The 25,721-nt window shown below is 41.3% G+C and overlaps 1 protein-coding gene and 1 long non-coding RNA gene across 2 annotated transcripts in view; one reads left to right on the top strand and one right to left on the bottom strand.

Annotated features, from left to right (window-relative positions):
- The window catches only part of CLYBL (citrate lyase beta like), a gene marked incomplete at its 5' end in the record, with an annotated part of 216,885 nt that overhangs the window by 169,948 nt on the left and 21,216 nt on the right, over window positions 1-25,721 (top strand). Inside the window, 4 exons of the mRNA XM_014536117.1 lie at window positions 16,258-16,446; window positions 20,327-20,428; window positions 22,148-22,241; window positions 23,550-23,717. Of these exons, the coding sequence (XP_014391603.1) occupies window positions 16,258-16,446; window positions 20,327-20,428; window positions 22,148-22,241; window positions 23,550-23,717 (553 nt within the window). The remainder of the gene's footprint in view (window positions 1-16,257; window positions 16,447-20,326; window positions 20,429-22,147; window positions 22,242-23,549; window positions 23,718-25,721) is intronic.
- Window positions 1,737-4,445, bottom strand: LOC102243294. The gene is made up of 3 exons (XR_312993.2): window positions 3,061-4,445; window positions 2,333-2,489; window positions 1,737-1,933 (listed from the first exon to the last, which is right to left on the bottom strand). It is a non-coding gene; the product is annotated as an uncharacterized LOC102243294 (long non-coding RNA).

The following is a 25,721-nucleotide window of genomic DNA, read 5'->3' as shown; positions in this document are numbered from 1 at the left end:
TTGTCTAGCCCTAACCAGTTTGGCTCAGTGGCTAGAGCTTCGGCCTGCGGACTGAAGGGTCCCAGGTTCGATTCCGGTCAAGGGCATGTACTTTGGTTGTGGGCACATCCCCAGTAGGGAGTGTGCAGGAGGCAGCTGATCGATGTTTCTCTCTCATCGATGTTTCTAACTCTCTATCCCTCTCCCTTCCTCTCTGTAAAAAAATCAATAAAATATGTTAAAAAAAAAACTGCCTTGTCTACATCTCAGAACTGCTGTGAGGGCAAATGAGAGCAAGCCCTTTAAAAAGTTTAAAAAAGAACCGTATACATGTGTATCATCATTATCAAGTGATTTAGGATATTTGAGCACATATACTTCACTCCAAAGCCATATTACTCAGCATTGGGATGCCATTGGGACCCCATTGGTCCTCTCCATTACCTAATTGTGCATCACGAAGCATTAAATTGCCCATGGCAATGGTCTGAACGGAAAGCCTGGTGATTCCAGCAGTTGTGTTTGCTAAGCTTGTCCTAAAACCATCTTCCATGTGACTTCAGCCTCTCTCCTGTGGGTGACCTGTCCTCTTCTTGAGGCTCACGAAGCTTGTCGACATGGTAGCTTGTTCTCATCTCTGGGGTCTACACTGCGCTGGCCTCAAAGCTTGGCTTCTTCCCTGAGAGTCTTCCCTAAGCAGCATCCCAAGGGCTGACACCTGGAGCCTTGTGTTCAGAGTCACTGTCCACCAAGGCTTCATGCATGGTTTAGGCATTGATTAGGTACATAATCGATGAGCTTTAAAATTCAGTGAGCTTTAAATTTTCCTTATACAGTTGACCCTTCAACAACACAGATGTGAACTGTGCAGGTACACTTATTTTTTTTTCAGTGAATACTGTAAATGTATTTTCTTTTATGATTTTCTTAATATTTCCTTTTCTATAACCTACTTTATTGTAAGAATACATATACAAAATATGTGCTAATCAACTGTTTATGTTACCAATAAGGTTCTTAGTCAACAGTAGGCTATTAGTAAATTTTTAAGGAGTCAACAGTTATACTTGGATTTTCAACTGCATGGAGGTTGGCCCCCCTAGCCCCCACATTGTTCAAGGTCAATTGTAATTCCATTTTTTGCATATATATATATATATAATCTTTTCTTCTCACTGCCTACCATTAGAAGAAAACAGCATTGTGATATGAGGAGGCCTTTAACGGGTCCTGATATCGTTAAGAAGAATTTTAATGTCCCTGAAACCAGGTGTGTGATGCCAGGTGGAGTGATTTTCCCATTTCCAGTTTGTCCAGAGGCCTTTCCTGGCAGAACCTCTAGCCCATGAGACTTCCTCTTCGTCTCGCACGAAGGGTACAGTTTGGTTCTGACGCATGGATTCTCGAAGCCGCTGTGCGTCCCCACAATCTGTTATGCTAAATCACACCTGGTGTCTGCACGGAGAAGGCGCTGGCAAGCATCCTGGCCGCTGGGACCCAGGCCTCTGACTCTGACGCCAGAACACGGCAGTGTTGCAGAGAGCCTTCCGAGAGCCTGGCTCACCGGCACGGGAAATTAACCTGCTTGTTCTCACGTTAAATGGTTTATGAAAATTTACTGGGCGCAAAAAGAGGGAAGAAAGCCCCAGTGGTTCTGCAGTGAGCCTGCCTGGCACCAGCGAAGGCACGAAGCCGCCGAGAAAGTCAACCTGAAGAGCTGGCAAGAGGAAGAGGTGTAAAACGCAACGAAAATCAAGTGTGGTGCAGCCATTGCATTGTTTTATTAGCATTTTGTTGAGGGAGACATTTAATTATAGAAGATCTGTGTTCTTGAGCTAGGTCAGATGACACTGGGCTCTGCCGCCTTCTCCACGGTACCCAAATCCAGAGGAACTGTGGCTTGCTCCAATAGACCACAAAGAGAAACCTCCTTCTGTGTGGCTTGGACTCTTCCCTGTAACCAAACCATAAAGGGCAGAATCTGCCATATGTACATAATACTCTGATGGCCATCATCACCCTCTATTCTTTTCCACATTATATATTTCTTTTTTTTCCTTGTTGATTTTAGAATAAAATAAAATAGGTAAAGAATACAGTGCAGAAGGTCTACTTTTTAAAATACCTGTAAATTTGCCATCTAAAAGAACTTTTTTTCAAGTACCACTTTCCTTAGGAAATAATTAGGAAGCAAGACAAACAACAAACCATGAAAAACAAATGATTAGCTCCTATAAAACGAGGTTGTGAATATATATTTGAGCAACAGAAATAAAAATATGCAAAGAGAGAACCAACTGGTAATATTTTACGGAGAATTTCAAAACTCCTTTTCGTTTTAAAGCTCACCTACCTTCAGAGTAGTTTGGGAGGATAATGATCCAGTTCAGTGTATGCAAGAAATCTTTCTTTACGGTCTCTTTCTGCCATCACAGAGCTTACTCAGCTACCTGATTTCTTTCTTCAGGGCTGACAGGAAGGCTGATCAGCACTGAGGAATGTAAAGAATTCTGTGTGGGGGAAAAAATAAAAATAAAAATAAATAAAAAAGAAAAAGAAAAAGAATTCTGTGTGGTACCTGGCCAGTTTGGCTCAATGGATAGAGCGTCGGCCTGTGGACTGAAAGGTCCCAGGTTCGATTCTGGTCAAGGGCACATGCCCGGGTTGCGGGCTTGATCCCCAGTAGGGGGCGTGCAGGAGGCAGACAATCAGTGATTCTCTATCATCATCCAATCAGTGATTCTCTATCATCATTGATGTTTCTATCTCTCTCTCCCTCTCCCTTCCTCTCTGAAATCAATATATATAAAAGAAATCTGTGTGGGACGCTGCCCTGCCCCCACTACAGCGTCCTCTCCACAATGGGAGGACAAGGCTTGGCCCTGCAGCCAGCACAAACTCCGGTTTAACTGCAAGGCTCTCTGTGCCTCAGCACTAGACATTTCTCCTTCTCTCTGTAAGCTTTTACAGCCTCCTACTTACGGAGACAAGATTCTTTGTGTCAGCACCTTGGAGAAGTGTTGCTGAAGCAATTGGCACGCAGACAGGAGCCCCGAGCACGCCAGCCCCTTCAGAACCTACCTGAGTGTGGCCTCGGACGGAAGGGGCCCAGCTCGCCTCCAAAATTTGGTGATGGCCAGGGAAACAAATGTTTTCCTCCATAGAAGTGAAGAGGCTTTGGCTTAAAAACAAAACAGACAAAAAAAACCCTAACCCACCTGGTTCTTGATATTTACATTAAGGGGACAAATTTGGATCATTTCTAGCAATGTTCCTCAAACCAGCTTGAGAACTAAAGAAAGTCACAGTCAAACTGCTCCGGCCAGGACAGGTGATGCGGATCTGGAACCATGGCAAGGCTGCCTCATTAAATTATGAGCCGATCATTCTTGATTTATTGTTTAAAAAACGCATGAAAGGCCAGTGGACGCAGCCCTGCGTGGGTAATCCGTGGCACCTGTGGCCAACAGCAGTGCTTTCACCCTCAGAATGAAGAAAGGTAGGTTCCGAGTCCTTTGATGACACTGTTCCCTTTCGCGCTTGTTTATTTTTATTCTCCCACGCAGACTGCAACCCAGCAGGGGGCTTTTAAACCAAAACAGTTAATTACCTCCTCTAACCCAGAGAAGTTGCACAACACCATATAGCTAGTTGCAAGGGAGAGGGCAGCTTTTCTTGGGGCTGTGCTTTGCACCAGGTGAGAAGGGAGGGCAGAGGGAGGCCAATTAGAAGGCCCCCGGGAGGGAGGGGGACCAGCATGTACTTGCGCGTCTTTTTCATAGCACTGCACTTCAAACCCCCAGGCTCAGAGACCCCTGTGCAAACACCTGTTCCAAAGACAAAGTTGAGTAGCGTTGGGACTAGAGCCCTCTCCTGATAATAGTGCATGCTTCGCACTCCAGGGATGCCCATGGGCAGGGCAGTTTCAAGCAGCGAGGACCTTCTCCACTTAGTGCTCAAGGGACTGCAAGGGACAGACCTGCCAAGAAAAAAGGTACTTTCTCCACTGAACTGCAGTGCGTGGCCCACCTCTCCCGTCACCCCTTCCTTCCCCCAGTGTACAGGGCCTGAGCCCTTTGTTCCTAAATTGTGGGCTCACCCCTGCCTGCTTTGGAATCTCCCATCTTTCTGTCCATTCCTGGCACCAGCACCTTCCCCAGCTAACCTCATATGTCCTGACCATCTGCCACTGCATTCACTCTCCCTTCCTGCCTCAGCTCGGTGCCCATTTCTGGCTCCCCGCTGGGTCCTACCCCTTCTCCGCACCTACTGAAATCTTCAACTCCCCTGCCCCCCATCTCAGCCTGAAGCGCTCCCTCCCACTTCTGATCCCGGGGCCCTATTGTCTGTTATTTATTTCACTTCCGATTCTGTGGGCCTTTCATTACCACAACTAGATGGCACATTCCTCTATTGATGTATATAGCAATATAAAGTGATCTCTATATCTTTCCCCACCACTCCCAGCCCCAGCACCTGTATAGTGATGATTCTGCACTTGATTGATTCCTCTCTTACTGGTTAACATTTTTTAAAGGCACCAGACCAGGGACATCAGGCAAAATCTGGGGATGGTAGTCAGGAAATTTTCTTTTCAGAATCACAATCTTAAAGAAGAGAACAAATCCTGTCAGTTATCGAAATGTTTCCAAGTGTCTGATGTTTGGCCTTAAGTACGTAAAACACCTACTGAGTGACGGCGTTGTTCGTTGATCCTCTGAATCCTGCCCAGCACTTGGACGTGCTAGTAGGCCCTCCGAGAGAGCACGTCACAGGAACAAATCTCCTGCTCCTTGTGCCTCTGCTGCCCTGCCAGAAGACAAAAATTATAACATTGCCCCACTGAGGCTGTGAGAACAAGCAATGAGTGAAAACAAAGAAAATAGTACGAGTGGGAAGAACCATGAACTTGCAGACTCCAGAGCTCCACAGACAAATCTGAGCATGGCGGTTATTACTGGCACTGAAAAAATCCCACACAGCTGGCCACGGTGTCTCAGTGGTTAAGCATTGACCTCTGAACCAGGAGGCCATAGTTTGATTCCCTGTCAGGGCACATGCCTGGATTGTAGGGCACAGGGGATCGTGCAGGAGGCAGCTGATCAATGATTCTCTCTCATCCTTGGTGTTTCTATCTCTCTCTCCCTCTCCCTTCTTCTCTGAAATGAATAAAAACATATTTTAAAAAGAAAGAAAAAGTCACCACAAGCCTTTACTTTTTAAAAAGTTACACGCCAAGTGTACCTCAAAGCCGCACTGCTACTTCATAAAGTTAACAAGAAATGTAAAAGGTATAGGCAGCTGTGCTGTGAGGAACATCTTCTCAGCCCTAGCTCAACACTTCCCTGTGAACTTGGATTTGAGGCCCCTCAGAGGCCATGAGGATGCCTGGCAAGGTTCTCACAAAAACACAAGGCCTGTCCCACGCAGCTGAGGACAATCCATCAGGAGCAGGTAGGGAAAGGGCAAAAGAAAAGAGATAGAGAGTGGGGAAGGGTAATAGATAGGGCCATGGCAGCAAGAAATCCAAACGCCAGCCCCTTGCCAGTCAAGGACTGGCAAACCCGAGTGAAGAGGCTGAAAGTAAGCCCCTTCTTCCCACTTGAGCTTTCTCTTCCCAGAGAATTTTTATTGTATTTTGTTGAATGGTAAAGACTGAAAACACAACATAAAAATATCATAAGCCTCCCTAACTCACAACATATTCAAAAATATATACTCAGAATATACATGGGCCTAAATGCTAGAACTAGAAATAGAGCACTTAAACAAAAACATAGCTATCCATCTTCATGACCTTGGATTAGGCAGTGGTTTCCAAAAGTGGTCACAAAAGTGTAGAGGTGTTACCAGACAGCTCCCTGAGTCAGTGGGAGAGGGCTGTTCCCAACCTTGAGCCTCGTCTTCTCATATAAATGAATTTATACAAGAGACCTTGACTGAGTTGTGAAAAGCCAATTTATTAAAGCAATTAAAGTGTGCACCTTTATTGAAAAAGTAAACCTATACATCTGGCTTAGGAAGCTCAGGCGGGCTCTCCGCTAATCTGAAGAGTGAGGTGGGTGAGGGTCTGAGGCGTTACATACCCTCCTGTCTGTAGGCTTCAAAATTTGTTTGCTGAATATTTTGGTGCAGATTAATTCTCCAGTTCCCTTCTTTTTACTTTCTTGTGGCCTTCCCAGAATTCATGAGAAGCACCTGGCAACTTGATCTTGCCAAGCCTTGAGACTATTGGCTTTTCTCTTTAGGGAGTAAAACTGCCTTTTTTTTTTTCTTTCTCCTTTCCCCCTCCCTTTCTGCATTCTCTCCTTAGAGAGGTGGATTTTTTTTTTAACCATTGGCTGGGGAAGATAATGGCTTGTTAGTTACAAGCTGGCTGCACATTGCCCACGCTGTTTTAAACTTTCCTGTCTCAGTTTCCCTATTCCTCCTGCCCTGGAATCCTGTAACAAAAGCACACGCAACAAAAGAAAAATATAGGTAATTTGGACTTAAGCAAAATTATAACTTTAGTGCTTCATAGGCCACCATCAGGAAAGTGAAATAACAACCTACAGAATGGGAGGAAATATTTGGGAACCATATATCTGATATCCAGAATATATAAAAGGCACTTCTAACTCAACAACAAAAAAACAAACAACCCAATTTTTTTAAATGGGCAAAGGACTAGACTAGACATTTCTCCAAAGAAGGTGTGCTGCTGGCTAACAAGCAAACAAAAAGGTGCTCAGCATCATCAGTCGTTAGAGAAGGCAAATCAAAACCACAATAAAATACATGTCACACCCACTAGGATGGCTGTTATCTTCGATAACAAGCAAAGAAATAAAATAGAAAATAACAAGGGTTATTAAGGATGTGAAGAAATTAGAAATCTGGTACATTGCTGATGGAAATGTAAAATGATGCAACCGAATTGTGGAAAACAATATGGCAATCCCTCAAAAAGTTGAACATAGAATTACTATATGGCCCAACAAGTCTACTCCTAAATATATTTCCAAAAGAATTGAAAACAGAGATTCCAAAAGCCACTTGTACGCTGACATGCATAGCATCATTATTCACAATAACTAAAAGGTAGAAACAACCCAAATGTCCATTAACGGATGAATGGGTTTTAAAAATGTAATATAATATATATATATGAATATTATTAACCATAAAAAGGAATGAAATTTGGATACATGCTACAACTTGAATGGACCTTAAAATACTATGATACTAAGTGAAACAAACAAACAAATATTGTATGGTTTTACTTATATGAAATACCTGGAATAGATAAATGCATAGATACAGAAAGTAGGTTAGAGGCTACCAGGGCTAGGGGGTAAGAAGGAATGAGGAATTTTTGCAAAAATGGTTATAGAATTTTGGTTTGGGATGATGAAAAACTTTTGAAATTAGATAGTGGTGATGGTTGCACCATACTGTGAATGTAATTAAGACCACTAAAAGGTACACTCAAAAATGGTTACAGTGGGATATGTTATATGTATTTCATCACAATGTTTTTTACATAGAAATTTTTCCAAAGAAGATATATAAAAATGACACATGAAAAGAGACTCAACATCATTAGTCATCAGGGAAATAAAACCCATAGTGAGCACAGTGAGAGACACTTCACACACACTAGGATGGCTATAGTCAAAAAGATCGTAACAAATGTTGGTGAGGCTGTAGAGCAATTGAAACCCGCATACACTGCTGGTAGAAATGAAAATTGGCACAGCCACTTTGCTAACAGTTCCTCAAAAAATTAAACAGAGTTACCATATAACCCAGCAATTCCAGTTTCTCCTAGGTATGTGTCCAAGAGAAATGAAAACAGATGTCCACACAAGAACTTGTACATGCACGTTCATAGCAGCATTTTTCCTCATAGCCAAAAGTGGAAACAAACCATATGTCCATTAACTGATAATAGACAAGCAAAAGTGGTATATCCATACAGTGGAATATTATTTCACAATAAAAAAGGGGAGAAATACTGATACATGCTACGACATGACGAACCTTGAAACATTGTACTAAGTAAAAGAAACCAGTCACAAAAGATCACATATTGCATGATTTCATGCCTATGAAATGTCCAAAATAAGCAAATCTGTAGAGACACAAAGTAGGTTAGTGGCTACCCAGAGCAGAGGGAAAAGGGAGTGACTGCTAAAGAGTATAGGGTTTCTATTTGGGATGATACAAATATTTTAAAATTGGATGTGGCAGTGGTTGCTCAACTCTGTGAATACACTAACAGCCATTGAATTTTACACTTTCAATAGGTGCATTATGCCATTTGAATTTTATTTCAATGAAGCTATTAGAAAAAGATCACAAGCCTAAAAATAATCTCCCAAAAAATTATTTCCCACAAATAACAAGTAAAATGAAGTTCAAATCATTAACCAATTTTTAACATTTTGTATTGGAAATATTCAAATATATGCAAATGTAAAGAGAATAGTGTAAAGAGCCCCCATCTACTACTCATCAACCAGCTCTAGAAATTATGTATCAATATTTTAGACAGATTTTTTTAAATTTCCCATGTTTTATTGCAAAAATTTCAAACATCAGAAGTTGAAAGATTGAACAGGGAATACCCATATACTCACCTCCTATACTCTCCATTAATGTTTGACTCTGCCTGCTTTAATATACACTGAGTGGCCAGATTAGTATGACCACCTGACGTTTGTAGGCAAATTAACTATAATTTTGCGCTGAAGTTGCTAGAGGGCCAGACCATTATAAATAGGGAAGCAAGTTGTTTACCGACAGTAGAGGTATATATATATATATATATATATATATATATATATATATCCATGTATCTGTACCTCTACTCATCCATCAATTCACTTACTTTTTAAAAAATTACAGTTGATATTCAATAGCATTTTATATTTGTTTCAAGTGTATTCATTTCCTTTTTAAGTTCATTTCAAAGTAAGTTGTGAAAGAAGCAGTACATTTCCCCTTAAATACACTGTGTGCTTATCATTGACAAGAGTTCAACATTTGTTCACCATTCTCTGTCCTTTGAGGTAAAATTTATATACAATGAAATGCACAAATTTTAAGTGTGCATTCTATTAAATTTTTCAAAAGCCTAACAAGTTAAAGCCATTGTTTTAATGTCTTTTAAAAACATTTTAATTGCTCATAGACCTTCAAAATGATTTTTTATAGATTTATTATATTTTAGTGGGTTTTTTGGTAGAAATTTTTCTTTTTCATTAAGTATCTGAGGGGCAGAAAAGGCAATTACGTATTATGAGCCACCCATCCATATACATCCTGTGCCTTCTTAGTTTTTTTAATGAAAACTGATTGGGCATTTTACTATAAACTTATGTATTAATGTATCTTTCATAATTAACACAACAGAAACTTTGCTCTACCAAAATCTGTGTTTCTAAAGTAATCATGTAATACTACATGGAATGTAATAATTTGTGAGATGAATCAATAAGTGCATTTTTCACCTGTTTTAATTGTTGTAAAATACATATAACAAAAGTTACCATCTTAACCATTTTTAAATACATTGTTCAGTGGTTATTAAATACGCCCATATTGCTGTGCAACCATCACCACTATCTATCTCCATAACTCTTTTCATCTTGTAAAACTGAAATGCTATACCCATCTACATATATAAAAGCCTAAGCGACTGGCCAACCGGCCGGTAGCTATGACGCTAACTGACCACCAGGGGGCAGATGCTCAACGCAGGAGCGGAAACCACAAGCATGCAATCATGGAATAGACTGATGAATCTCAGAGGGAAGGGGGGAGGGCAGGAAGAGATTAACCAAAGATCTTATATGCATACTAGAGCCCCAGTATTCATGCACCGGTGGGGTCCATTGGCCTGGCCTGTGGGAATTGGGCCGAAACCTACTCTCCAACATCCCCTGAGGGGTCCCAGATTGTGAGAGGGCACAGGCCAGGCCAAGGGACCTCACCAGTGCACAAATCTGTGCACTGGGCCTCTAGTCTATCCTATATAATAAAAGGCTAATATGCAAATTGTCCCCTCGACTGGGAGTTCAACAGGGAGTTCAACCAGGGAGCAGGGGCGGCCAGCCAACTGCCCACAGCCCCTCCCCTCAGCTGGCCTGGCCACATTGGCCTGATCAGGGCAGGCCTGCTGGACCCCACCCGTGCATGAATTCATGCACCACCTGATCGGGGCGGGCTGGCTGGATCCCACCCATGCACGAATTCATGCACTGGGCCTCTAGTATATATATAAAAGCCTAAGTGACCGCTGACCAGCCAGTAGCTATGATGCGCACTGACCACCAGGGGGCAGGCGCTCAATGCAGGAGCTGCCAAGCTGTGGTCACTTGGCAGCGGCAGTTCTTGGGTCATGCACCCGGAACCAGAGAGGAGGGAGCCCGATTCCGGGGTGCGTCACCCAAGAACCACCCTTTCGCAATCTGGGACCCCGTGGGGGATGTCAGGGAGCCAGTTTCAGCCCGATCCCTGCAGGCCAGGCCAAGGGACCCCACCAGTGCACAAAGCCTCCAGTTAAACAATAACTCCCTATTCTTTCCCCACCCCCCAGCCCCTGGCAATCACCATTCTACTTTCTGTCTTTATGATTTCGACTAAGTACCTCATATAAGTGGAATCATATAGTATTTGTCTTTCTGTAACTGGCTTATTTCACTTAGCATAATGCCTGGAATGTTTTTCCATGTTGTAGCATGTGTCAGAATTTCCTTCCTTTATAAAGCTGAATAATATTCCAATTATAAAATAAAACACATTTTGCTTATCCATTTTTCTATGAATGGATACTTTGGTTTCTTCCACATTTTAGTCGTTGTGAATAATGCTGCTATAAACATGGGTGTACAAATCCCTTTGAGACCCTGTCTTTAATTCTTTTGGTTATATATCCAAAAGTGAAACTGCTGAATGATATGGTAATTCTATTTTTAAGTTTTTGAGGAACCACCATCCTATTTTCTATAGTGGCTTGTACCATTTTACATTTCCACCAATAGTGCACAAGAGTTCCAATTTCTCTACATCCTCACCAACCCTTGTTATTTTCTGTTTTTGTGGTTGTTGTTTTTTTAATTGTAGCCATCTTGATGGGTGTGGTGGTATCTCATTGTAGTTTTGATTTTTGTCTCCCTAATGATCAGTGATATTGAGCATCTTTTCATGTGGGTATTGGCCATTTGTATATCTATCTTATTTGAAGAAATAATCTACTCAAGTCCTTTGCCCAATTCTTAATTATATTGGTTTTTTTATTGTTGACTTTTAGGAGTTATGTATATGTACTAGATATTAATTATTTATGAGATATATGATTTGCAAATATTTTCTCCCATTCTGTAGGTTGCCTTTTATAAATTTTTTAAATTTTTAATGTTTCATAAAGTCCAATTTATTTATTTTTTTCTTTTGTTGACTGTGCCTGCAGTGTACTAATGAATGAAATATCAAACCAGTTAACTCATGGTATGTTCAATAGTGTTGTAGATTTTGTTTTCAAAAACAGGCAACCTAAGATTTGTTTTTCATGTGAAAAATTCAATGGGATAAAAAACACAGCACTATCATCTTGCCTAAAGAAACACTACCAGGTTATAATAATTAATGAGAATTTATTTGCCTTTAGTTTTCAAGCAGTCACTACAAGTCTCTGTGATTATAATAAATTTTATACATTTATAAGAAAAATACAAAAATATAAATTACTTAGTTATGACATGTTTTATGTTATAAGCACTTCTGTTTTTTAATATAAATGTATAAAAAGAAGTTATATAAAGGAGACCTTAAATGGAACGATTCACTCAGAATTTATTTCAAACATTCTCACATTTTTCAAAAAAATAATTCATATTGATTCTGATATCCAGCCCTTCTGCCAAAAATTTGTTCCACTCCATGCCTGTGACATCATTTTAGGAATTAGATAAAATGGAAATGACATGAGCTGGACCGATGCAGAAAAGATAGAATTCACTAACATTTTGGATTCACATATCATTTTGGATATGCAGCGTGGCAGCGTGCCTTTTGCAGGATGAAAATATTAATTACACATTTTTAAAAATCACAAATGTTATGCATCTCCCTGGAGTCTAGAAAGTCTTTGGTATTTCTTAATTACCAAATCTCAGTCCGGCCACACAGCTTTCTTCCTCATTGCTCCTGTTGCATCCGGGTAGTCTTTGCGATTTCTTCTGAAAATGACTATACGTTAACATGCAAGGTTTCAGTGTGTGCGTTTGTGTGTTGGGGGGGGCGGATGAAGGGAAAGGTGTTAATTCAGATGTTATGAAACTGTGATAATGCTATTATTTAAGGCACTTATTTGGGTCTGTTTATACTTTGTAGTTTTATAAATAAGCCCAAGGGGCTCCTCCTGGTTGTCACAATCCTCCTTGAATCTGAATCCGGTCTGTCTCTTCCTATCCGACAGTAGAATTGATGTGGCTCTAATCCCTGGAAGTTTGGAACTAATGAACTGACTGCTGAGCTGCCGCCACGGAGCTTGGTCCCAAACTATACTGTACTTCACACTCGATTTATTCTCCAGATGGCGAGACTGTGCCACCCTGCCGCGAGGGACCACCTCTTCCACTGGAGTGTAAAAGTGGACGGATGTTGTTTTCTTTGCAGATTTGATCATTCTGAGCTAGAAACTTGCGAGGATGATTAGTTATTAGCTTTAATGGGTGCCAATTGAACCAACTGCACGCATATTTTCTCCTTTAATTTCGGAGTCTGCAGGTCTCGGTGATGGTTGATTTACCCGCTTTCTTACGTCACCGGAGCGTGTCCCTTCCCCAGGTGACAAGGACCCAGGCTCTGAAATCATAGCACGCCTTGGTTCCTGGCCCAGACACAGTCACATAATACGGTGGCTTATGTAGAAGGACAAGTTTATTAGCCACCGGTCCACTGCACCGAGCAGCCCTTGGCACGGAATATCGATTGAATGCGGGACCTTCACTAGCACCCCCTTTTAGACCAGGGCCCTGGGAAGTCTCCGACCCAGGCCAGCTTTCTCCGTGACCTCCGCGGGGCCCACCTGGAATCAGACCTGCTACCGAGCACACGGTGCTGATTAGTCTCCGCAAAGTCCTGATGTAACTGTTGCTAAAGGCCTTCGCTCCATTATTCCGACCTTTCCAGGTTGTCAGTTCTTAGGGGAACAAGTTCATCCTACACGAGAAGCGCTCACCAAAGCCGCCCTGTCGTGTTAGCGCGTTTAGAATGCGGTTCCATCTAAACTTCATTTTGAACAACCCGTTTTGCTACCAGAATATGACACTCCCCTACCCCCGCCCCCAAAAAAAGATCTTTTTTGAGTGGCCTCTTTATGCTTTCGTTTTCATTTTCTTCTTTCTCCAGGGAGCACTCAGCTCCCAATAATCTCAGCAGATCACCTAGCCAGCCCTTCTGAGGAGATGGTGGCTGCCGGGCTGTATTTGCTAATCCCCTAACAAGATAGAAATGAAAGGATGGTCAGGGCCAAACAGGAGTGGAGAAAAGGAGAGAAATGTGAAAGGGAGTGAGGAGATGGAGATGAGAGAGAGATGGTAGCAAGAAGTTAGAGAGAGGGGAGGAGGAGAGAGAGGGGAAGGCAGAGAACGGAGTGAACCCCATTTCTTTCTTTTCACAACTGGGTGGACTGTGGCTCTCTCTAGCTGAACACCCTGAACTAAACTTAATTGTTCTTAGAAACTGCCTTCCTCTCACCCGACAGATGGCATGGGTATGTTTGCTAGCACAGTAACATATTTCACCATTAAAATACCAAAAAGAAAAAAAAATCACCATGCTTGTTGGTTGGTGTGAATTCCGTGGTTGGATATTTTGGGATACATGGCAGAGGGATGCACACTTAGTTTATGTAAATTGCAGCAAGCAACAGCCTGTTAATAAGGGTGTTGTGTGGCAATATATCTCCAAAGCCATCTTTTTATTTTTTTGGAAAGGTACAGAATGATGAAGTGGAAAGAGCTCGGTTTTAATTCTGAGCCAGAAGTGGGGAGGGGGGGCGGGGGGGAGAAAAAGTCTAATAAAATGCTGATTATTTGCTGCTCATTATTGTAACAGGAAAAGTACTAATCAGATTATGCCTAAAGTTGGAATTAGGTACTTCGTTTGCAGCCAATTTCACAAGGGCTGAATTTTACTAAGTAAACCGGAATGTGCTGAAACCATGGCAATCTGACCTGAGATAAAAATCACCAACGGGTTTAGAACATGAGCTTTGAACAAACAGTCCCCTTTCAAATCCAAGTGAAACAGCAAAATAACTTAAAGGTTACATCTTGTTTGACACCAACATGAACAATGTAGGAAGTCGATGTTGCCCGTGATCCTGTGTCCTTGCGCACACAGGCAGATGAAAGCAGAGAAGAATCCAATAGCTCTAGTTTTAAAATGCATTTCAGCCTAAATGATCTAGCGAGTTCCCTTCCATTCTCCATTCACTGTCCCAACAGACCCTTCACAAGCTCGACCTGCTACTGAAAGAAATCCTGCAGGTTGAAATGTTTACGAGCCGCTGCAATCCTGAGTCTGTGGTGGTGCAGGCTACACAGAGCACAACACATTTCAGGTTCTCCGAGGCCAGGGACCTAAGTACACGCACTGCCCAAGAGCTGGACGCATTTCTCTCGCCAGCTCTAGACAGCCTTGGGACCATGACATTGAGTTAACGTCTGCTTTTCACCTTCGGGATTTTCGTATTTGGTGGATGTAACAAGAGGGCATGGTAAAGGAGTGGATGCGTTAGATAGCCGTGGAATGGCCAACAGCATGGCGTGGAACCAGGCCACTGTGGCTGTGTCACCCTCCCGTTAGCTCGTGTGAGCGCTCTCTTGCTTTTGCCTAAGCTTGGTCTAATTATTGGCAATCGGAGCTCTGTAAATCAGGACTCCACGGAGCCGTCTTAAACTGTCCTACGTACTGTTTCCATCTGACCTGACAACTCTAAGCTACCGTTTCCTCACACTGTTTAACTCGGACCACATTTGGACGCCTTCCCTGCTTCCATGGGGTCGCAGGCCCACTTCCGTCTGGTTTAAATCTACTGTCCTGGCTTGTCTTGTTGATTAGACTTAGATTCAACATCAGCTCAAATCATTCTTTTTTGTCACCGTTTCAGTTTGCTATTTTCCTAGATAAGTATTGCTGTGCAAATGGCTGCATATTGTTAAAACTTTTCTTTTTAAACTACATTCATCAGCAGTGAGAAGCTTTAAAGTTTTATTAGTATCATAAAATCTCTTCCCAAATGAAACTACTTTTGATACGTGTTCATTCTGACAATGAGAATTAGTTGAGGGCTGTTGGCAAGTTGAAAGAATTTGTTTTTGAAACTGAAATAGCCAGGAAGTAATGACCTCAAAGTACTTTTCTTTCAACTCCAACCCCCACCCCCTCAATCACTCCTTTCCCGGCTCCCCTCACCTTCATCACCCCCAACTCAAAGCCAATCAATAACATGTTTGGTTTCATACAGTTTTGCTGAGGACAATTCAGATACTGAGGCAGGCTTTCAACCGTTCAGTTTTCCTTAACTGGAGCAAAGACTGTCAAATCAAAGGAAAAACATGTATATTTCCTTCCACTTCATGAAGGGGTTTCTTGGTGATATTACTGCCTTCCTTCTGAATAAGTTGGAGCTTTTTTGTAGCGTGGAGTGTCAGTTTCCTATGCGTGCCTTCCTAATTAAGTGTCAAGATTCAACTCCATTGCAAAAAATATATTTTTTTTAAAAAGTGAGTAAAAAGCATGAAGCATATGGAAAAAGAAAAACAAATTTTTATTTTTTTTCCCTTAATGTGACTACGCTGACAGATGAGATTGCCATTACCCATATTATCTAGCTCCTCATATTTATTAAATGAGAAATAGCAGATAGAAGACGTAGAACCATGCCTTGTACCAAGTAAATGCTACCTATCAATTAATTTACTTTTGCACTTGAGAAGTAATGTTAATGAGCAAAATGATACTACTACTTAGAAGTACGCTAGTATACATCACAGTGACCATCACCTATGTTCCACGTCACCTTGAATGAAGTCTGGAAATCAGTCTATCAGATCGGATGACTTATTTCAAATACCAGTCACTAGTATTTGGTAGACAGGAAAGTTGTAGATATAGACATGATGCCCAGGCTTAAATCCACATAACAGTTTCACAGACAGTTGGGTTGTTTCCTCTCAATGATAAATATACTCAGGAGATTCATTTTCTCAACACTGACAGAATGAAGCTCGGTTAAGAATAGTAAAAACTCTTGAAGACTTTGATCTGGGCCCAACCGAAAAGTGTGTGAGAATCAACTCAGTGTCCAGTGGTCTGGCCGAAGAGGACCTGGAGACCCTCCTGCAGTCCCGGGTCCTTCCTTCCAGCCTGATGCTCCCCAAGGTGGAAGGGCCTGAGGAAATCCGGTGGGTGAGTAGCTAATGCTTTGCTTTAATTAAAGACTCAAGACTGGCTAAGAGGGAGTAGCAGAAAGGAAGCATTTGGGTGCTGCCGGTTTTGAAAATACATACACAGAGCAGAAAGGGAATTCAGAAAAAGGAGTGAGCCCAAGAGACCATATTCTTCACCCACAGAGAACCTGGCTTTGCCCAAAGTGTTCTAACGGGACAGCTCTACTCTTGAAATGATGCCTCTGCTCCCTCATCAGATTTGTGGACTGGACAGCACAGGGTCCTCAGTAGCCCTTACAGAGCAGTTCTTGAAAACTAGAGATTGGATAGCTTCTTACACCCCTCCAGGCCCCAACCCTCCACCTGGGAGAGCAGTGCTGTAAGTGGGCCTTACCCAGCCAGCTTGATTGGAAGACAGCATAGTCCGAGAAAGCACATTAGCCACAAATGAAAAAATGAACCTGGAGGAGGAGCGGTAAAGGTCACTCCTTAGGGCAAACAGAGGAATAAACAGGAAGCTTTTAACCAGTGGTTTTAATTAGCACAGATATTATTTCCTGAACAGTTCTCTAGTTCCTCCTTTTTAAATTGCTGACAGGTGTGTTTGTGTTTCATGACAGACTTTTCGGCCAATAAAAACCTGGCATGTCAAATTACTTAAGAAAACTTTGAAATGGGCCTAATTATACTATGATTGTTTTCATTGTTAAAATGGGGCGAGGGGGGGAGGGGGGAAGGCGAGATTTTACTTAAGGGGTGCTATGATTCTGCAGATCTCTGCTGAATAAAATAACATTTCATTGGGCCACTCCAGGACAGAGGGCCTGTGACACGTAAATGCTGGAGGCGTGGTAAGGGGGTGTGGACAGTGGTGATTTTGATGCCACATCTGGGGTTACTCGGAGGCTGTGGCTGCAACTGTAACAATACACTGAGTAGCTGTAACACCTGAGGAAACTGCTCACCTTTTTAATGCACATAGATGCGTTGGGCCTGTGCTTTCCAGTGCCGTGGCTGCCTGCCACCTGTGGTACCCAGCGCTTGCAATGTGGCAAGTCCAAATTGAGATGTCCTGGAAGTGTAAAATACACATGGGATTTTGAAGATGTTGTAGTCCCCCGACCTCTCACACGTTGAAATGATATTATTTAGGCTGCATTGGTTTTTAATAATGTTAATTGCTTCATTTTACTCTTTTAATGCAGCTACTAGAGAATTTAGAATTGCACAGGTAGCTGCCATTATCCTTCAGCTGGACAGCTCCGTGTTGGTACCTTCTGAGCCCGGTGTTCAAGGACTCATATTTACTCTCTACACTGGAGCGCTCCTCTCCAAGGTCAACTCTCAGAGGCCGGGAGATACTGGTTATACTAGGTTAATATCTTCAAGGGCTTCTAGCCTTGAATGTGTCTTAAATTGATTGAAATGGAATCCGAAGCCACTGTTCCCTTTTGGTTTCCTAGTTAATGTCTATTTATCACCGTTATTACCCTCATTGGAGAGGAGGGGACCCACCCCAGCCTTCCGCTCCAGCTTCTGTTCCCTGTTTTAAATCCCTGGATGTGAGGAACGCACCGAAATCTAAATGGGATTTCTAGTTAACAGAAGTCTTTTGGGCTGTTTATTTTTTCCTCTCCGTTTGTATTTATGTGAAGCATAAAATCCAGAGCCTGATGCACAACTGAAAGATGGGCTTCCTTGTTTTCTTTTGTGTGAGAATCTCTTGCTGGCCTTTTGTCGCTAGTGTGGGTTCTTGTTTGACTGGCACGGCTTATTGGACTATAACAAGCGTGACTCTGCCTCCTTTGTCGTGGGACAATTCTCCCACAAATCCCGAACAGTGTGCATTCTTCCAACACACTATTGGGTGTGCACTGGAATTGAAAGAATTGCTGAGCCCTGCTACTTCATCTCCTCCCCAATCTCTTTGTGATTTTCCCCCCTTCTTTTCCTCCTCCCTCCCCGCCCCCCCAGTCCCTCCACCTCGCTGAAATGAACACTTTACCAGGCCGGAAACATTTAATCGTCTCCTTTTGAAAAAATTAATTGAAACTTCTCCACTAGTTACCTTTTGTGTGCGTACTTAATGCAATTTTTTAAGAAAGAAGGGGAGGAGGGGAAGGAGGATGGGCTGGAATATTTAATTTTTAAATGCCCCTATTGGCTTAAAAAAACAAAAGGGGTTGGAGATTTTTCTCACTGAGAACAGGGAATATATTGTAGAGCGTTTACCTAGTTTTAAACTTGATGATTTTTGTAATTATAACTATTATCACAAACCATGGAGCAAGTAACATTGCACGATTTTTTTTTTTAATGAGAAAAAAGAATCCCTCCATTGGATATGTAACACCAAAACCACCAATATGTCACTACCTGCTTTCTAGCTTAAATGTGACATAAATTATGTTTTATTTTCATTTACATGGAATGCTATACATTTTGTCCCATTAAATTGTAGCCCTCTCTTCTTTCTTGCTATTTCGGTTGAGTTATTCCTTCCCTTGCAAAGTTACTAAGGAGGTGATGATGATGGTGACGGAGGAAGGGAGGGAGCAGTGGGAGCAACTGGGAATAATTCTTCATTACTGAAAGCTGTGATTTATTTTAGCCTAATTGTAAAGTTACTGCAAATTGCTCAAAAGCTTTTTAAAGATCCCAGTGATTAGATTTTTTAGGGGGGGGGGCTGCACAGGCAAGGAGGGGGCAGCTAAAAGGGGAAATAACACCTCTAATCCTGCTTCTGGTAAATAGGCTGCCAGCTTTTAAAATGAGTTTCCTTTCTATTAGTCAGAATATTATGCTAAGCCTTAAGCATTAGTTTTTTTATGTTGCCATAGCAGCCCTATTCCTGCAGGGTGGTGACCTGCGATGATTACAGTACAAAGCTTATAGGGTCTTGAAACCCCCTTTGAAGATGAAAAGTCTTTGATGGTTTATATTTATGCAAATCTCTTAGATATGATTTACCCAACTGAGACTGAATGGAGAGATGATTAAAATTCCCTTTTCCTTTGATATCCATTAATGGATGAATATTCCTTAAATTTAAAATGGATATATATGTTTTCATCTTTATTTACAAAAATATCTTTGTCATACCTGTGTGTGTTTTTTTAATCTTCCCACATCTGATTAGATCTAGATAGACATAATAGATTTACAATTTAGAGTGTGGTGAGGTTTTTTTTTTCCTTTTGAAAGGGGGGGGGGGTGTCTGTGCAAGAGCTTTTGTATGTTTCCAGATGATAGATTTTGGAATTTGGGCTACCCCACTGGCAGCGCAGAGCTAGCTGTGAACTGGTCTCATGGAAAAAATTGGCGAGCTTTGGTCTTCAAAGAATTAAACTTCCTTTTTAAGGTCTTCCTAGGTAAGCTAAAAAATTATGAAGAAAACCCTCTTGAACAAAGGGTAATGGTACGATAATGAATAATACGGATTCCACGTAGAAGGTTGAGCAGTTACACTGATGTCAGTGCTGGGTATGAAACAAAAACAGAAGGGCAGGTAGGGCCAGGCGGCATTGTTTTAGGGGCCCACCACTTGCATTTAAAAAGTGAGGGTGAGAGGTCTTAAATAAATATGTTTTTAAGGGAAGCATTTAAACTCAAGAATCTCTCCCTCCAGTTCTAAGTCCTAGGCCTCAAATTGCTCCTTTAGGAAAAAAAAAAAAAGTATAATGCTTGGGGTTTTACTATTTAGTTTGGTGGGAACTTTGTTACCTTTTTTCCTTTGGTCTTTCCTCTTTTTTCTTTTCTTTTTTTAAATTCTTTTGTGTGGACCAAAGAGGCTGGGATATTACTTCCTCAGGTCAAAGACTTAAATACTACTTCTGTGTCTACATTCCAGTGGTTGTACGTTTTCCCTCACTAATCACCTATGACAATTTCGATTTTAGTTTTCAGACAAATTTTCATTCTACTTAAAAGGCCGAAAACTTGAACAACCTATGAACTTAATCCCTTTTGTGGAAACTGCAATGGGTTTGCTCAATTTTAAGGTAAGAAAACCCTAATATGGCTTAGAAGTTAGTATTTTAGGACCTAAAGACAACTCTTTTTTTCAATATTAACTTAAAATATTTTTCTGAAAAGATTTATAAGCAAAGTAAATCTTGAGCACAATTTATTATTTGTAATTATCCAAAACCAGGTTGTGAGCATCTTAGAAAAGAAATTGGCTAAGTAGCAAGGAAAAACTTCCCAGTCCTAAATATTTAAATTGTAGGTTCCTAGCAATAATTTTAATTTAATAATCTCTATGTAAGATATGTGCTTTGAATTATTACATTTATAGATTAAATGTGCATGAAAATTTATTTTGTCACCCTTATGAGTTAACTTTCAATTATTCTTTTGTAGCAATTGTCTTTTATTGGGAAACTTTCTGGTCTCTGTAGCAACATCATCCATAAAGTCCAGTTGATAACATTACTGTTTGCTAGTTAGTATATGCCAATAATTTGTGGTCTATTATTTCAGTTCACCACATTAGAACATAAACTATTTCTTAATATATATATCAGGAAGATTATCTTACCCAAGTGTTTTCCAGCATTTCTTGGTTGCAGCAAACTGTTTGCCTTGACAAATTAATAGCTAGCTTGTAAAAAAAAATCCCTTTATCAGTTGTCGTTTAAATTGTTTTCCAAAATATGCCTCACATTACACCTGACCTGTGAACATCAGTGTAGCACCCTATCCCGGAGGGCAGGAGAGAAGAAATTCCTAAAAATGAAACAAAATAAAACGATAGTTGAGCTGTACTGGAGAGGTAATACGTGAGCAAACGCTCTGAGGGGAAACTCTGAGACCCGCTGGACCATGCAGGAGGAGCAGAGTGCAAGTGTGTGGGGAGCTGCTTCAAGCGTGCTTACACCACTAACCACAGACTCTTCCAAGCCCACCCTAGAATTCTGGGAATATAATCAAAGCATATCTCTTAGAGGCAGCTAGATTCATGTAACGATTTAATTTTTAGCACTGTTTTGCCATTTCATTCCATAACATACCGAGAAGCACTTACAACCCCTGAAATTAATCAGGAGGGTCCTCACGGGTCTCTCATGTCATCCCCACCCACATATATTAGCAGGAACCTTTGTAGGTTCACAGTGATGTCTGCGACGAATGTCATTTATCTTTATTTCACATAGAAATATCAAAGTGGCTTATTAATACGTCTTGGGTGACTTGTTGCATTTTTATTTTCCCCTCTGGCATTGTAGATTTTTGTATTGTGTGTCTTTAATCCTAAAAACCACTTACTAAGAAATCTTGATCCTAATGCAAATAATTCAGTTAGTTTGATTTAAAAATTCTTTCCTTCTTTCTTGTGGCTTTATGTGTATGGTTTGAGTCTCTTAAAGCAAAAATAAATTTTGGAAAAATATAAATTACTTATAGGACAATCAAAGTGAGTTAACTCAAACTTTTTCTAGAAATTGGATGAACTACAATTCAAACATTCTAACTATATTAATATATGTTAATGGCTATATTAATATAATCCATTAAAGCAGAGCCAATGTATACAGCAGACTTATCTTGAACAATGTTAAATGCCTTTGGAAAGGGGTGACTGGGGCTGCATTTTTAGGACTGCTTTCAGACAAACTGCCTTGTATTCAGAGCTGGATCTTTCTGGTGCTGAATCTATACCATGCGGCTTCTCTCTCTTCGTGTGTTTCTGTGAGATGTTCTGCTCTGCTCTTTTACAGGCAGTGTGCAAAGAAGCAGTAAAGGCCGGGCCTCCAGTGGGCCTTTTCCTAGATGCTGTCGTTTTCGGAGGAGAAGACTTTCGAGCCAGCATAGGTGTCAAAGACTCATTTCTCTCTCTCTTTCTCTCTCTCTCTCTCTCTCTCTCTCTCTCTCTCTCTGCATATACGTGTATACTTTTCTTCTTGGGCCCCTTCACAAATGGACATTTACATGACAATATATTTGCCAACCATGACAATGGTTTTCAGCTGAATGGACACTTCCTGATAATTTAGGACACCTCACTGGTGTCCTGCTTTCAGAACACAACACCATTACCTCTGTTCATTTATAAAATAACTAATCAAAAGGCCGTTGCAGCCTCAGACGTGTTCGGGGAGAGACAGCATCTACTTTGTTCATAATAAGTATTATGTGAACATCCTCTCTGTTGCTTAAATATTTTGTTTTCACGTCAGTGTAAAGGGGAATGAGGCCCCTAACACAAATTTAAAGCAGTTTCACATATGCTCTACTGAATAATTTTCTATATTATATGTAGTATGTAAATATTATTTAAAATAGATTTTAAATACCTCCTCATCTGTTTCAGAACCCTTATTATTAAATATTCATTGAGATAGTATGCATGCCTGTTCTCACTGCTCTTCCCCATCGCGTGGGCACGGTGCCCCTGGTCTGAGACGGTGCATCTGGAAAAGAAGCCAAGGTCACAGGTGTTTCAGAGCCACAGTCCCAGTGACCTGAGACGGGAGCTTTCCCTGAGCAAATGTAAACACACTCCCTCCCACCCCCAGGGTGAAAATAAAAGGAACTTATTTTAATACCAATCTTTCCAGGGGACTTAGTATCACCAATAGTTTAGTGGAGACTTTCTGCCTCTCTCCAAATGAGTGCCCTTCCATTTCTCTAAGTTCTCCATCCAAACCCCGAAGTATCTGGCTCAGAACCTCAGTGATAACAGGGCAATGCAACCACAGCATGTGAAATTCTGGGCTCAGTGAGCGAACTTAACCATTTCCTTACACAGCCACTTGGCCACCTTTTGCGGTGCTACCTTTGGACCGACAATTTCCAAGTGATGGCCAAAGGGAAAAATACATATCAGAAGTCATTCGTCACCCACCTACCAAGTCATTCATGAGTCTGGCTCCTGAGAGGGGGGAGGGGCCTTTTCTTAGTGCACACAGCCATTATCCTGGAAGATGCCTTGCAAGAGGGACATGAGGTTTAACTCTGCCTCCACATCTCCCTCTTCGTTTATATTGAATCATCACCTCGCTGGGCAGCAATTCCAGGGAGGACTTAGACATCCTTACATACTGAGTTTCTGCAAGAGATGTATGGGTTCAGTTTCCAAAGTTAACCTCTCTCCTTTTTCTGCCAACATCCCACTTTCAGGTGCAACAAGTAGTAAAGAAACCCAAGATATTCTCTACGCCCGACAAAAGATTATTGTTGTGGCGAAGGCCTTTGGTCTACAGGCCATAGACCTGGTGTACATCGACTTTCGAGACGAAGAGGGGCTTCTGAGGCAGGCGAGAGAAGGAGCTACGATGGGATTTACGGGTATGGTCCTCGACGGTATCTTGAACAGCAGTGTCTAGATTTGCGAACATTCCAGAAATCAGTGTTCCTTAAGGTAGCCAGGTAGTTCACACACCTACCTGTTCTACTATCTGAAACATGAAAAAGCCATCCAGGGCAAGAACCCACCCAACAAATGGTCAGGTTTTTCTTGGGCTCTGCCAGTCAACAAGCAAATCACTCATTTTATTTTCTCTTTAGATTAGTGACCATTTTTTTTCTGTCCTCTTAAGTATTTTGTTGCACTTTTTGCTGACACGAGGGGAGGGATGAGACTGTCGTAGAAATATTTTTGGGTGAACTGCCTTATGAGTTTGTGTTGATGGGTTAAAGAAAAATTTCCTCCAGTAGTCCAAATATTAATGAATTTCTGAAAAAAAAATTTGGTGATATCTTTTTTATTTTTTTCACTCATAACTCGGTTTTTATTCACCTGCCACTCCAAGCTCCTTCTTTCTCTTCCACCTCCCGATATGTGTCTATGCACCTGGCAACACCTACGGGCATTGGCTGGCACTGCGATCAGCGGGTCCCTCACAATCCGGTCCTGGAGCGCAGGCGGATATCTGTTGATTGGTGTGTCTGGTCACTCAGGCCCCGGGAGCCCAGGGAGCAACCGAAAATTGTGTTTTTGCAACAGAAATCTACTTTTTGAGAAACCACAATAGAATTCTATACCCAAACACATGTCTGCAATTGCATACACACATGTGCAACCATGGATTAAAAAACACTCTAAAATCTTTTATTCTTATTTGTCCTTCTGCTGCACATTCTAGAAATATCATGCTCAGAATTGTATCCAAATAATAAGGAAAAAGGACAAGCATCCATGCTACCCCTTTGGTAAATATTTTTGAAATGTGTCCAGTTAGGGGTTACTAAAGAAACATGTCTTAAGGTGACTTTAAATGCACAAGATATCTAAATGGATGATGACTTAACCCAAAGTAAAATTGAAGGCTTAAGAAACCATCTTAAGTGGTTCATTAGAATTAAATAAAGCTTTGATATTTGATTTTGTGTTTTTAACATAGAGAGTTAAAATGGGACCCCCGCAAATTTGTAAATAAATAAATAAGTACATGCAATCTCTTACAGGGAAATATTTTTCAATCATCTGAGCTATTAACAAATCCTCCCTACATTTAATAGTGACTGAGAAAGAAAGAGTGCCTCTGCCCTGGTCCTGGGGCTGTCCTTGTCCCTCTGGCCTGTACACCAGCCTTTTCCTAACGACTGGTTAGGACGTGGCCCAAATGGAAAAGTTGGAGAAAAACTCCATGAAATCTATCTAATAGACCCTGATGTTGTTGGTCTAAAATGTGCGGCATTGGCTGCCAAGCAACCAGATGTTGCTCTGAAATGGGCACTAATGCAATAAGAAACAGAAAGCGCTGAATTTGACGCGGGCCTCTGTCACCATCACTCAGTATAACCTGGGTGTCCTCAGTCTCCTCTGGGGTAAATGTTTGCTCCGAAACTTACAAAGGAGTTTTAGGGTTTCTCCAAGATACAGGACTACATTAAATTGGTCCCTAATTCAATCGCAGAAGACAAGTTATTTCAAATCAGATTTAAATTTCTAGACTGTGCCCAACTCAGCATGAGGAGCTTATGGGCTTGGCACTATTGTTTCTCAACAACAGGGAGTATTAAATCACACAAAAAATGGAAGGGGGGGTGGGGAGGCACAGAGGGTACAGTGCCCATTATATATTCAAGCGAACAAGTCAGTGAAGTAGGGAGCTACACTTTATGACCATTTTGCAATTTTTAGAAAGAAGGTCTTTGTTGTCCCAATTATATTTCTACATGCCAATAAAAGGTAATTAGTCTGATAAGATAGGAGGTTATTTGTAGTATTTTAAAACAATAAATGATTTAATAAGCATTTTAGGCCACTCATGATCTGTTTGTCCTAATTATTTATCTTTTAATTCCATTCCTTGGGCTTTACACAAGAAGGGAGGAGAGGAAGGAAGG

This window comes from Myotis brandtii, unplaced genomic scaffold (genome assembly GCF_000412655.1).
Source record: "Myotis brandtii unplaced genomic scaffold, ASM41265v1 scaffold1028, whole genome shotgun sequence".
NCBI lineage: Eukaryota > Metazoa > Chordata > Mammalia > Chiroptera > Vespertilionidae > Myotis > Myotis brandtii.
Note: the sequence above shows the minus strand (reverse complement) of the source record. Positions and strands in the feature narration are given on the sequence as shown.